The sequence below is a fragment of the Lissotriton vulgaris genome, chromosome 1_1 (assembly GCF_964263255.1).
Source record: "Lissotriton vulgaris chromosome 1_1, aLisVul1.2, whole genome shotgun sequence".
Taxonomy (NCBI): Eukaryota; Metazoa; Chordata; class Amphibia; order Caudata; family Salamandridae; genus Lissotriton; species Lissotriton vulgaris.
The window spans coordinates 668,865,457-668,878,639 of NC_141685.1; the positions used below are offsets into that span (position 1 = coordinate 668,865,457).

Genomic DNA, 13,183 nt, shown 5'->3' on the forward strand with positions numbered 1-13,183 from the left:
AAAAAACAAGAGAATTTCAACAAGTTGGTAGAAAACTATGAACTCAAACTCCTTAATCCTTCAAGAGACAGCTGGAACCCCAAGGAATTATGGAGATCGGTTTTGGTGCTCTCCGAAAGATTGGTAGCTATAAAAAAAAGAATGTTGAAAAGGTGGGAGTCCTTTACATTTAAACAGATTGCAATGAATACATGATAATGTTGGATACAAGTGGAACATCTCATACTTTCCCAGGATGTCCGTCACCTCTTTCATTAGAACAAGTAGCTCACACCTAGTACTCACTTTAGTTAACTCAACCGGAGTAAGAAAAAGGCTTGTGAAAATATTTCCCACAAAAGGCATGTTTGTGTCAATTAATAAAGTCACCATGCAGCTTCACAAGGTTGAAGTTCTAATTTTCACAACAGATAGGGGTCGCAACGCTGTGGCATTTTCTTCATGACTGGATGCAAATGAACCTAGTAGGAACCATTGGGAACTGGTCAACTGGAATTTCCACCAAAGTGTATTTTAAACTATCTGTTCAATATTCTATGTTTCTGTGATGAGCTGTACTTATAAAAAAACAATACAATTGTGGTGTAATTTTATAAAGCTTAAAATTAGCTGCCATGTATTCGGTTTCTGGACAGCAACAGAAGGGGTGATTCAAGCATGTCATGTTAAGTGATTTAAGGACAGTACAGTCGACAACCACAACTTCTCCAGATCTAACGTTTGCATTGTATGCTTACAACTGATGTAAGGCCCTCACATCCCGCAGACATGTGGTGTTTCATCAAAGATTTACCTTGTGAAATAGGAAGTTAAATTAACTGCCTAATCGGTGCCTAGTGTGCAGCATAACGGTGTAAGCGTGTTTTCCTGTTTACTGAAGGGCATTGACAGACCGCAAGTTGTGTGTACACTTTCCATGCAACCTCATACCAATTTATAATTTCTCAAGAACCACACCAATACAATGGCATACTCTCAAAGATCTACATACCTAGATTCTTATCTCAGCGGGAGGTCTAGATCACCAGAAACCACAACTGATTAGCTCAATTAAAAATACAAAAATCAGTTTATTAAGGTTTAAAAGTCAATAATACTGTGTGCAAATTGAAGAGTACAAGTAAGGAACATTTAAATACTATTTTATAAACTAGAAAAAAACAAACCTCATTTTAATTGCACTCAAAATACGGCTACAAAGGCAGTAATGCTTCTAGAAAAATGCTTTTCTCTTCTTCATCAACAAACTGCGCATTAAAGATCCACCCTGAACACCAAAGTCTCTGCCGCCTGCTCTCCTTATGCAGTTTGGGCATAGAGCTTGTCACATTATGAATCGTGTTCATTTAGGCAGAGGCGCCTGCCCAGGGCAGTTCCACAGGTTTAAATAGGCAGTATTAAATAGAGTATTAACACTGACTCTGCAGCAAATACATTCAGAGAATACAAACAGTACTTATGACAGGAAAGTATAAAATGCATTGACGTCGCTGAAATGCTGAACGACAGCCTGAAACACAGGTTATGGTATAAGTGCTGGAAACTGTGTTGCAATGTGTTAAGGCAAGTGCATTTAATAGGTCATCACAACTGCTAATTTAATGCTTTCCCTTCTCTAAAGAACTTCAGTTTTTAATTTGTGTTTCCACGTGCCACCTAGTGGAGACTTTAAAATGCATGTTTAGTAAACCAGTGATAATAACAGCTTGAAATAACATTGCTTAATCATCTCTTCCCCCTAGCAGGCATGTTCTTAGCAGCAAACAATGTCAAACCTCAGGGCACTGTCATTTATGCAAGGCAGCTGTCCACAATAGCCTTGAGACACTGTTTGGTAGAAAACACTGCAGGCCTCACAAACTGCTCAAAACTCAGGGCCTGCTTCACAGTACTTTCTTCCAGGAGTAGGTGTAATTTGCTCTTTAAAATTCAGGATTATGTCAGGAATAAGTCAAGAGTAAGTCACACCTACTCACTGAAAAATCATTGTGAATCAGTTCGGACTCAGTATGCAAAGTTTAACAACTTCAAACGTTCTAAGAGGGCAGTGAAACACCCCTCCTCTCTCACAATATTCCTCTGAAATACATTTCCCAGATTTCATGTAAGGTTTCCTTAGTAGTGTATGATATGCAGTTTTTAATATTTCTGGGCCATTTCTCGAATTGTTAGGGTTCACTTTTGAATTAAACCAGGAAAAGGCGGGGTATTGATGCATCTGTAAAGTATGCAGTATTCACATAAGTGCAATGGATATGGGTAAGTGTATTCGACGTGGGTATATTGTGCACAACATATGCCTTCGTTACGCACTCTTCGTTTTCAAAGTGGCGTCTCAAAGTGGGTGTTCAGAGAGGAATGTCAGTGGAAAGACATAGGAAATGCAATACAGATGCAATTACCACTCCAAAGACGTAATTTACACCCACATTGATTTGGTATGTGTGAAGCTGAAAGGGAGAGAAAGTGCACACGTCAGTCCCTTTTTCCAGGTAGTGTGAAAGAAGAGACATATCAGGAAAACAAACGTTTTACATTAAATTGGCCATTGTGAAAATGCCACATTTTTCTTAACACGAAGCTTGCAACGTTGATGCACCGCGTGCACACGTTCGTGTCCAATTTGGAAATCAACATGCTTACCCCATGTATGTGTAAACCATACAGGGGTTCGCACACATAACGTGATTAGGCAGGGGTGAAATGTAAAGCATGTATAAAAGTTGGAACATAACCATTCATGAAGGCAGGCAATGTTTACTGAGTTCCACTAATTTCATCAAAGATGACATTTAGGATTGTCCAGCTCACTTGGGGAGCTGTGGTAGACCATCCACATTCTTTCAACCAATAGTGAACACCTCGATATAAGAAATAATTTAAGCACAGCTGTAGCTGTACAGAGCTGGACATACTGGGTGAGGGTGTTTTCACTGAACCTCAGGGCTTTCCTTGGCCTTGATGAGCAACATGCACTGACAATTCCCGCTACGCGATGTCCCACCCTTGGTGGGGGTTTCTCTGGTGGCTAAAACTTGCACAGCAAAACTGCTGAGTAGCCATCTTTTAACCACTGCTGTTCACGGCTCTGAGCGGCATCTGGGAAACCTTCATACCACTGTGCAAAGCTGCTTTTTCACATTTTTTTTTAGAACTTTACAAATTCGAACTCAACTAAATTTGTAATATTTTAAATGAATGCACAAAGTTGTGAGATAAACGTCACTGCAACTTTGCACACTCCTAAAGAAAAAGAAGCTTATATTGTGCAAGATTTGCTGGGAAGTGTCTGTGAATACTCAAAAAGCAGAAAACTACACGCGTTGAGAAGTTATATATAATGCATACTTTACAGCTACATCAGAACTTTTGTAATTCACCCCTCATTTGTCAAAATGGAGAAAGTGCTATTGGGAAAGTGGAGAGTGGAGGTGAATGAGAGGAAAAGACATACAGAGATGCATAGAGACATAGGGCCTCATGTGGAGTTGGCAGACAGGTTACTTTGTCACAACATGACTGATATTCTGTCCACCTTATTGCAAGTACCATATGATCTAATGTACTTGTAATAAGGTGGACTGGATATCCACAACATTTGTGACAGAGATCCCCATATACCAACCTTCAAATCAGGCTCAAATTATGCCTTTTTTTGCAAGTCATGCATTCTACCTGCAACCAGTCCCGGCTTTTCAGCCTGTGGCCCTTTACTTGGTGGGGCTTGTAAACTCATATTTGGAATGGTGAATAGGGAAACTATGTCACAGTATGCAAAAGTGGAATCGACCAAAAAGACAACACTGTTTCTAAGTATCATACATGACATGGGACCATACTCCAGTTATGAGTGTGTGAAGGAGCCAAGGATTTTAGATGCAGTCTCCAAAATGTTCATGATTGGACACAAACACCCGAAAATACCAGCAATGCAGAAAAATACATTAAAAGCTGAAGTGCACCCCATATTGGAGTTCATTGAAATGACTATTCCTATGCATATGTGATGAGGGTGTTTCACGCCTTGTGCAGTGGAGTCTAAGCCACTTTGTTGTTTTTGACATAGTGCACCATTCGGACATGTGCCCTCAAATGTTTTCGATTTAGGGCCAAATCAGTCGCTGGAGGGAATTCCCAACATTCACAATACACAGTCCTTTGAACAAACAATTAAATGGATGACTTTCACAGCTTCGCTGTTATCAACACTGGTGGTGGTTAAACACTGAGCAGTTGATGTGAACAATCCATAGTGAGCAGTGATCGCCAAAGTTTCTAGTGACGCCAACATTGCCCACAACTCAGTTCCAAGCAGATGGGATATGACCCATTGTGTGGCAACCACTAAGTAAGGTTTAGCATATTCGTGTGACTCCAGCATAGTCTTAGAACTCTGTACCTCTAAGCTTGGGTCAGTACAAAACTGATGCTGGTTTCTACTGCAAAACTCCACAGTTCTCCAAAACAAACTAATACTGTCCGCCACTGTCCTCCATTTCACATCCCTTGGCCAGGAAGATGAATCGCATACCACTAAAGGCCATGCAGAGTCTTGCTTCTTCCTTGATGCACGACTGAAAGGTTTCCCAGAGAAAAATGTTTCCCTCCAGGACACACTGTTCTTCTCTGTGAACTCCATCCCTTCCATACTTGCATATCCATCCTTAACATGGATGCTACATGTCCTGATACAGGCTAGCATAGCATTCCTTGATTAAGCTGGTGGTTTTTCATAGAGCTTGCCCTAAAAAACTCGAGAGGTTTCAAGAGGAGGAGGTCATATTGCCAGAAGACATGATCGTCTCATGGTGTCCCCCCTCTTCCTTCTGTGGATGGGAGTTGTCCGATTTAGTCCGGCTGAACTCAACCCCTGGGATGATGGGCCTCTTGAATTTTGGCCCCGAGGTCAGGGCCGAGCAATCGCAGGAGACCATCTTGATGAAGGCCCTCCGCATCTCCTTGTTAGTCAGTGTGTAGATGATAGGGTTGGTGGCAGAGTTCAGCACCGCCACGGCCAGGAAGTATTCTGCTTTGAACAGAACGTTGCAGGTCTTTACCTTGCAGCCCACATCCAACAGGAGCAAGATGAAAAGGGGCGACCAGCAAACGATGAAAGCGCTCAGGACGATGATCACCGTTTTTAACAGGGCAAGGGACTTTTCGGAGCTGCTGCTGGACTTGACTGAGTTTTTCCTGAACGTAAGCCTGCGGCTCCGCGTCCTCACCATGTGGTAGATCCTGGCGTACAGAATGACGATGGACATGAGCAGCACGCTGAAGACGGTGGTGCAGGCCAGGAGGTAATGCTTGTGGTAGAGCGGGAGGACAGTGGAGCAATGGTGTAGGGCGTTGATGCAGTTCCAGCCCATGATGGGAAGCCCCCCAAGAATCAAGGCGACTATCCAACAGGCGCTTATCAGAAGGAAGGATCGGCAGCTGTTGCTTCCATTGTGGAGCTTCATTTTCAGCATGGTGATGTACCTCTCGATGGCGATCGCAAGGAGGCTAAAGACTGAAGCCGAAAGGGCTACGAACATGCTGCCTTCTCTTACCATCCACTGGGCCGGCGTCAAATTGTACGTGTTATGCCCTGACAGCAAGATGTTGGCGGTGTAGACCGCGCCAGCCAGAAGGTCCGAGAGCGCCAGGTTCCCCATGAAGTAGTACATGGGCCGGTGGAACTTCTTGGTCCTCCAGATGGTGAGTAGGACTAGCACGTTCTCCAAGATGATGAAGGCGCAGACCAGGATGAAGAGCACAGATGTGGCCTTCACCCCACCTTCTTGGCTGTTCTGCTTCAGTTTGCCTGTGTAGTTGTAATGCGTGGTGATGATGTCATAGTTGGTGTAGTCGCTGAGGCGGTTGGGGACAACTCGGACGGGTGGCACGTTCGTGGGCGCCATAGGAGCGGTGGTTCTCCACTCAGGCCACAAGGGGGCTCCCTCGAGCCACTGGTTCCACGGTACCGTTGCCTGGACGAGCTGCTCTGCAGGGGGAATGCTTCCAAAGAGCTGTCCCTCTTCCCGACCTGAAAAGACAAGAAATTATTATGAGGAGACTCGGGGAAAGAGAAATTGAAAATGTATTCAGTACAAAACTGCTAAATGCATGACCCTACCCCGAGCTTGAAGTCTACCTTTATTGCCCTTCACGCGTATATGTCACGCTTCAGAAATGACAGATGTATAAATAACACGACGCAGTTTTAATCAGAAAATACAGCTCCATGGGCACACAATTCGAATTTATAGTTCAATCTGTAATCGCCGGGGTTATTTTTGATGGAATTATAGTAAAATCAGAAATTCGCAGGAGTTGGTTTTAAGGTAGCATCACGTAAATGCGGCTCCTGTTCTACCACCTATCAGCGTGACCTGCCGTCCCAACACGAGCTGAGTGTACAGTATTGCGCGAAATAAGAATCCTGTCTCAACCCACTCCGAGAACTGACAATGCAACAACCGTGCGGGAAAGTTGCTGCAGTTGCAGTATCCGAGTTTCACAAAACTTCTGCAAGAGGCATTCACTTCGTTACAAGAAGCCCACAAAGGAGGCGCGCCCTGCTCGGTGCGGTGTGAAACACACAAGCACACAACCTTGAACGAGAAAGACACGTACGCCAGGTTTACCAGACGGGAAAATGCACCGTCCAGCAATGGAACCAGCATCACACAAATGTCAGGTGTGGCGGTGAAAATTATTAGGCTTAAAACGGTAAACAAACTCCTACCCCCTAAGTCTAATCAATCCAAGTGCATCATATGTTGTAGGAAGGGCGAAGTAAACATGAAGTTGTTCGACAACTACTCCCAAAGAGAAAAAAACACCATTTAGTCAGAAAATAGGCTGCGATTGCAGTGCTAAAAGACCTCAGGCTGGCCTGTAAGGCAGGTCACTGTGTTTGTCGTTTCCTGGCTGTCTCTTGTCATGTTATACGCTCTGAAGCGTCGATATTCCCTGATTTGGCCACTATCATTGCCTGCAGCAAACACAGATGCACCCAGTCTATCATAGCTTGCAAAATTCCTACGCCGCGTCTTTACAAGTTAAAATATGTCCTGATTTACAGAATGTAGGTCACTTCGTTTAGTTATCTGATGCGCTAATGGGGGCTACATTTACTTTAGTGCCCAGTACTATTTTCTGCCCCTGTCCGACCTCAGACCGTACGCACCCCCTCCCCAGCTCCATGCCAAGCGCTCTCGGCCGCCTCACCTCTCTGTGAAGGGATGCTCTGGGATGCTGCGCAGATAAAGTTACAAAGGCTGCTTCACCTCACGTGCCGGTCACTGCAGGGGATGCTCTCAGAAGCTGCAGGTTGGGGTGGGAGGGCTTTTCATCTCTTTCTTTGTCCCAGTGTCTCTCAGGTGCCTCAGCTGGGAGAGTTGGTCCTATCAGGAGATGCTCACAGACGCTGCCGGTAGGGATGACGGAACGCTACCTGGTCCCTCAGCACAGGGGATGCTCACACAAGCACAGACAGTCCCGGGTGAATGGCCCCTCTGCACCGGTCCTTTCTGGGTAATGCTCTCAGAGGCTGCCGGTGCAGATGCGCTGCTGATCTCTGTTCTGCCCCTGCTCTTCAGCCAGCTCTGAGCTCCCTCGGCAGGGCGGGCTCTACTTTACGAACACGTTTCCTCCGGGGGGGCTCCACCCTCCAGCTCCTATCTGCCCTCTCTCTAACCTCGCAACGTCCTCTGCGTTGTAGCTGAAAAGAGAACTTACCGCTGCTCAAGTGAAGCGCACTAGGAGTCTTTACTGCGCTTGTGGGTGGTGGCGCTGGGCTCCTTCCTCTGCTCCCTGTGCGGGTCGGGCGCTCCACGGGCGGCGATGCCAGCCCAGCTCCCCTGCGGTCCCTGCTGCGTGCACGCACAGACTGCTGAAAGTTTGCTAGAGCACTGAAACGGAAAGGTTGCCGGAGGAGTTTCTATGTGTCGAGAAATCTCGGCTCCCCTCTATGTCCCCTCTAGCCCCTCCCTCCTCTCCCTCATTCAGTGCTCAGCAGCAGTGATTCATGTGGGAAACCAAGACAAAGGGGCAGGGGCCCGGGGACGTTTTGTGGTTTTGCCCCCAACGACCCATGGGAGCCGCGGGAAGTTTTAACCCTCGCTTGGATGCAGAAGAGCGTTCACACATTATTCCCACAAGGCGCCTAGCTCCCCTCCGCAGAGACGCAGTCTAAATCCGGGGTCACAGTCAAGTTTACAGGCGACGAGGATTAGAAATTAGATTGAGGGTGCTTCTGTCGTGCGCACACGTTGTGTTAGTCCGGCCAGATGCGTAACACAGACAGGTGGTGCAGGACAGCCAGCCTCTACTTCGGGGCCACCCTTCAACCCGAGGCCATGAGTTTTTGTGAAACGGAATTTTCAGGTACCCCTCGCCACATTCTGCAGAGGCATTATGTCACTGTTAGTCTTCTTTATCATCTAGAGGAGCCATACAAATGAGGAGATTTATTTATAAGCCCCTCGTGCTGCCGGTGCAGTCACTTTATGCTGTGGTGGCGCAGGACCCTGCTCCATATTTACCAGGCAGCACTAAGCCCGTTTTCTTTTAGCTTAATGCTTAATATCGTTCGCTTTAACACGTTTTCTGCGTTAAAGGGGCGTGCAGTGGGTGTTGCTGGGGGCGTTCCCAGCAACATCCATGGCTTTTTGACACTGCCCTAGATTTACGAGAAATCGTAACTCTGAAACAGCCCCAAAAACGTCCACCTCCCTAGGAGAAGAGGTAAGAGAGGCACAAAGAGGAGAAATATCTTTATTTCTCCTCGTTTTTTTTTTTAGTGTGCTGCACTCTGCAGCACACTGGAAAGAGGAAAAAGACTCTTGTGATTGTCTTTGTGCAGGAAGGTTTCCCTTCCTGCACAAAAATAATCATCCCCACAATGCAGCCACCCTTGCACCATGGTGTAAAGGTGCCTGCGTTTGCGCACAGCAGCTCATTGTGCACCAGCGCTGGGGAAAAGAACAGGAATATCTGAAAGATACAGCGCATTCCTGACCTTTACTTTTGCCGTAGGGCAGCACAGCAGGAAGGCCTGTGGTGCTACTTTATGGCCAAAACTCAAAAGGAGGCCCGAGATGTCAAATTGCACCTTATCAAGCAGTGGGGTCTCTAGAAGGGAATTTTAGGGGGTCACACACTAGGCCTGGTGGCGACAAATACAAATGTCAATCGCAGAAAGAAAGCGAGAGAGAGCATGAGAATGTGTATGTATGTATTAATATTCAGTGAAAGAAAACAAGATTAAAGTGATGTTACAGTTAGGCGTGATAATAAGATTTGATTTCTTAAAAAAACCTTAGAAATTCACTGAAAAAAATAAAGGTTAAATAGGACGTTATAGTTGGGTGAAAATATCAGTAGAAACAAAACGTTTTGATCCAAAAAAAAAACACAGAAATTCACTAGCTATAGTTAGCAGGGCTAACTATAACTTTCACTCCGACACACACTGCTTATGATCTCACATATTACATCACTCAGGACATGTTCTAGGACATCATTAATGACACCGCTGATAACATCTCAAATGGTTTGCTTATAACCTTGAACGCTGACAAATCTTCACAAAACTTTCCCCCAAAAATCTCATCTACCTCAGCTGCTTCCTCAAAAGATTTTGGGTGAGCCGTGAAGCAAGGGCAGAGAAAAAGAAGGTGCCCCAAAGCATGTTCTTCCCATTAATTTTTCTACAGAAAATTAGGCATGGCTGTAGCCAAAACATCTGCCCACAGTTATAGCACATTTGGCACAAAGCAAGGTATTGGTCTAGAAAGCATCCTTTTTTGTGATTTGTTGTAAATCCATTCAGTAGGTTTGGAGAAATTAAGGTTCAAAAACGTACCTTTCATGCAGCGGAGGATCTTTCGGAGCCAACAGATATCAAGGTGAGATCTGATTGGCTGCCTCCATATCAAGAAAGTTGTAGCGTCAGTCATCATACCACATGGCCACCCAGGCCTTGGTGCTATTAGATCTGTCGGCAGCTTTCGACACGGTCGACCATGAACTTCTGGTCGATCGTGTCGGCAATGCGGGCATCCGGGGCCTGGCCCTCAAGTGGATTACCTCCTTTCTCCATGGATGCTCCCAGGCAGTCCGATTGGATAATTTCACAGCAGGTAAAACAAAGCTGACCTGCGGAGTCCCTCAGGGCTCTGCTCTATCGCCCCTTCTCTTCAACTTATACATGCAACCCCTGATGGTATTACTACGGAACAGCCCAGTTAAAACCTTTAACTACGCAGATGACCCCGAGTTGATATTTAACATTGACCCCTCTGATACATCCATTAACAACTTTCAATCCGCTATGACCTCTATCAGTGAATGGATGTACTCCAGCCAACTTAAGCTCAACCCTGATAAAACTGAGCTTGTTCTAACTGGGGGACTCCTAAACCCTTGGAACCTCGGTTTCTGGCCTCAATCCCTGGGTACCCTCCCACAACCAGTCAATTCCGTAAAAAGTCTTGGAGTTATCATCTGTAACGATCTGTCCCTGAAGCCTCAAATCAATACTGTTGTATCCTCCTGCTTCTTCCATCCCTGCAGAATCCAGAAAATGTGTAGGTTTCTGACTACCGAGGCCCTCACTCTCGTCATCCTGGCACTAGTCACATCCCGCCTCGATTACGCGAACGCTCTTTATGTTGGCATCCCAGCATACCAGCTTCACCGCCTACAGCTTGTCCAAAATCAGGCAGCTAGGCTCATTTTTCGCCTACCTAAACACCATCATGTTACTCCTCTAATGAAGAGCCTCCACTGGCTCCCGGTGGCAAAATGCTGTGCTTTCAAGCTGGGCTGTACCACCTTTAAGACCCTTGCTAGCCAAGGCCCTGCCTTTATCACCTCAAGAATTCAACGTTATATCCCTCTTCGGGAACTCCGTTCTTCTCACCTTCATCTTCTCACAATTCCCACTTTCAAACGGAAAAAACACGTTGGCCTTAGGTTCTCCTTCTTGGCCCCCCGCTTCTGGAACACCCTCCCCAACAACCTGAGATTTGCGCCCAGCTATACCCAATTCAGAACTCTTCTTAAAACCTTCTTCTTCTCACAAGCATACGACTAAACTTCCCACTGTCCTCCATGACCGCAGTCTTCCTGTCCACAGCGCCATGAAACCGCTTGGTGTAAGTGCGCTTTAGAAATTCTTTTAACATAACATTTTAACATAACATCATAGGACTCAGAGACTCAGTCCCCTGTCCTAGATTGAAGTAAAAAAAAGATAAAGAGGGCAGGTTAGAGATAACCTGCCCCAACCTTTAAAAAAAAATAGGGCAAGGGGAGTGTGCAGCACCCCTTATCAAGCCTGAGAAGATGCCCAAGAAACCTCATCACTAGTGCCAATGTATTTTTGATGGTGAGGGGGCATGCTTGGAGTCCCTCTTCCAGAATACCCGCTATGGGGACCCCATCCCTCAGACCCCAACTGCTGTGTTTCGGGGACCCCATCCCCCAGTATATAATCGTTCCCTGCCTGTGGAGTGTGGGCATACCCTACCGGCACTCTCCCTGGGAAGCAAACATAACTTTCCTACTGCCTAGGCACAATCAGTGAAAAATGCTGCTTTCACCCAGGTAGGAGCAAAGGAATGATGCTGGCTCAAAGCAGGAACCAATACAGTGCTGGGCGGGGAACCAGCTGGGCCACGTGGCCTTGGGCCTTTGCTTTAACAAAAAAAAAGAAAAATGTTATCAGCTCCTGCGCAGCCCATGAGCTAAAAATAGTAAATCTTTACTCACCTTCATGATATTTCACCAGCTGGCTATGATATTATTTTCATAATTATTACTGTGATTGCTCATCACAGGAAGTCCTTTCTACAACGTTGAATGATTCCCCTGCTTTTTTTAAATCTGTACACTAGGGACAGGAATACGTTCATATTCTTCCAATAAATAGTTTGAAATATTTGTCTCTTCCTCCTCTTTCACTATAGTTAGGGGCAGCTTCACCACACAAAACATATACACAGGGTTAAAGAGCTCCCCTAATATTAGGGTTGCAACCAACATTGGTACTCAAACTTGACTGATGTGATGAGGAGACTTTTGTGAATTTGGCTTTTCTCTGGTGTTCAGGGGCTGCAGTGTTGAGGTACCCAGGAGCTGCAATACTGCAGTACAAAGCAACTACTAGACACTTTTGAAGAGGGTAGAGGCAGGCAAGGGAAAATACTTACCTTTTGGCATGTTTTATTGGAGCTTAACAGCTCCCTGCAACTGCTGGTGCAGCTTGTTGTCTCCCCACTGTCTTTATTCTAAAAGGGAAGTCCCATGCCTGAAATGTGCAGGTGGGCTTTAAATAGGCTCCCCAAGTAGTCCGGTTCTGGGTTTTCTTTTTCCTGCTCTTCCCTTTCCAATATGGTTAACTTTTTCTTTAGTTTCCATTAGGTTTCCCAGTCCATCATGTGGGATTGTCACATAGTGTTTTATTATTTCATCTTCCTGTTTTCTCATTATATTAAGGTTCCAGTTTGGTTGGAGAGTACATCACAATACAGCTGTGTTTCTTTGGCATTACTTTGCTCTCGCCTTCTGCTGCTTGCTGGTTCTTGTGCTATGAGATAATTATTCTGGAAATCTTTCCTGTGCTCTGGAATCCCCTTTGCCTTTTGAAGTTCTTCATACAGCAAGGAGGTTTCTTATGTCAATGTTTTTTTCCTCCTGAAGATTGTGACACTTTCTTATGGGCACTTTTATTTAATCACATGTACCAACTGTGTGATTACATGGATGTGTCAGGAATTAGTCAACTGTCCAAGTTCCAGCTTTGAAAATTAACTCAGCATATAGTTTTGAATAGAGGCCTATTGTTAGAGTTGTGTTTCTAGTTGACAGAGGTATGCACCCTGTTCAAGTAGGGACCACAGTCCTAGACAGGGTAAGTCAGATACACTACCTATATTTATCTGTGCTCACCCTCTGGTAGCTTGGGACAGAACAGTCAGGCAATGTGTAAAGTACTTTTGCAACACTTAAACTACAGTAACACAGTGAAAACACCACAAAACACTCCACACCAGGGTAGAAAAATAGAAAATATTAATCTGAGTAAAACAAGGCCAAAATGACAAAAATCCAATAAGTAGAACTCCAGATATGCATAAAAAGTTAAATTGCAATATAGTGCCTAAAAATCAATAGCACTTAGGGGTTACTT

General features: G+C 45.2%; 1 protein-coding gene across 3 annotated transcripts; it reads right to left on the minus strand.

Moving 5' to 3' along the window:
- Nucleotides 1–1,050: 1,050 nt before the first annotated feature.
- On the minus strand, nt 1,051–7,885 carry S1PR1 (sphingosine-1-phosphate receptor 1). 3 transcript variants are annotated; one of them, XM_086954329.1, is made up of 2 exons: nt 7,726–7,885; nt 1,051–6,028 (listed from the first exon to the last, which is right to left on the minus strand). In XM_086954329.1, the coding sequence occupies exon 2, from the start codon at nt 5,901–5,903 to the stop codon at nt 4,764–4,766; it is 1,140 nt and encodes a 379-aa protein (XP_086810455.1). In that variant the 5' UTR covers nt 5,904–6,028; nt 7,726–7,885; the 3' UTR covers nt 1,051–4,763. The 3 variants fall into 3 exon arrangements, with proteins under 3 accessions (XP_086810455.1, XP_086810462.1, XP_086810448.1); XM_086954336.1 differs by lacking the exon at nt 7,726–7,885 and adding an exon at nt 7,275–7,594; XM_086954322.1 differs by lacking the exon at nt 7,726–7,885 and adding an exon at nt 7,216–7,594.
- Nucleotides 7,886–13,183: the final 5,298 nt, after the last annotated feature.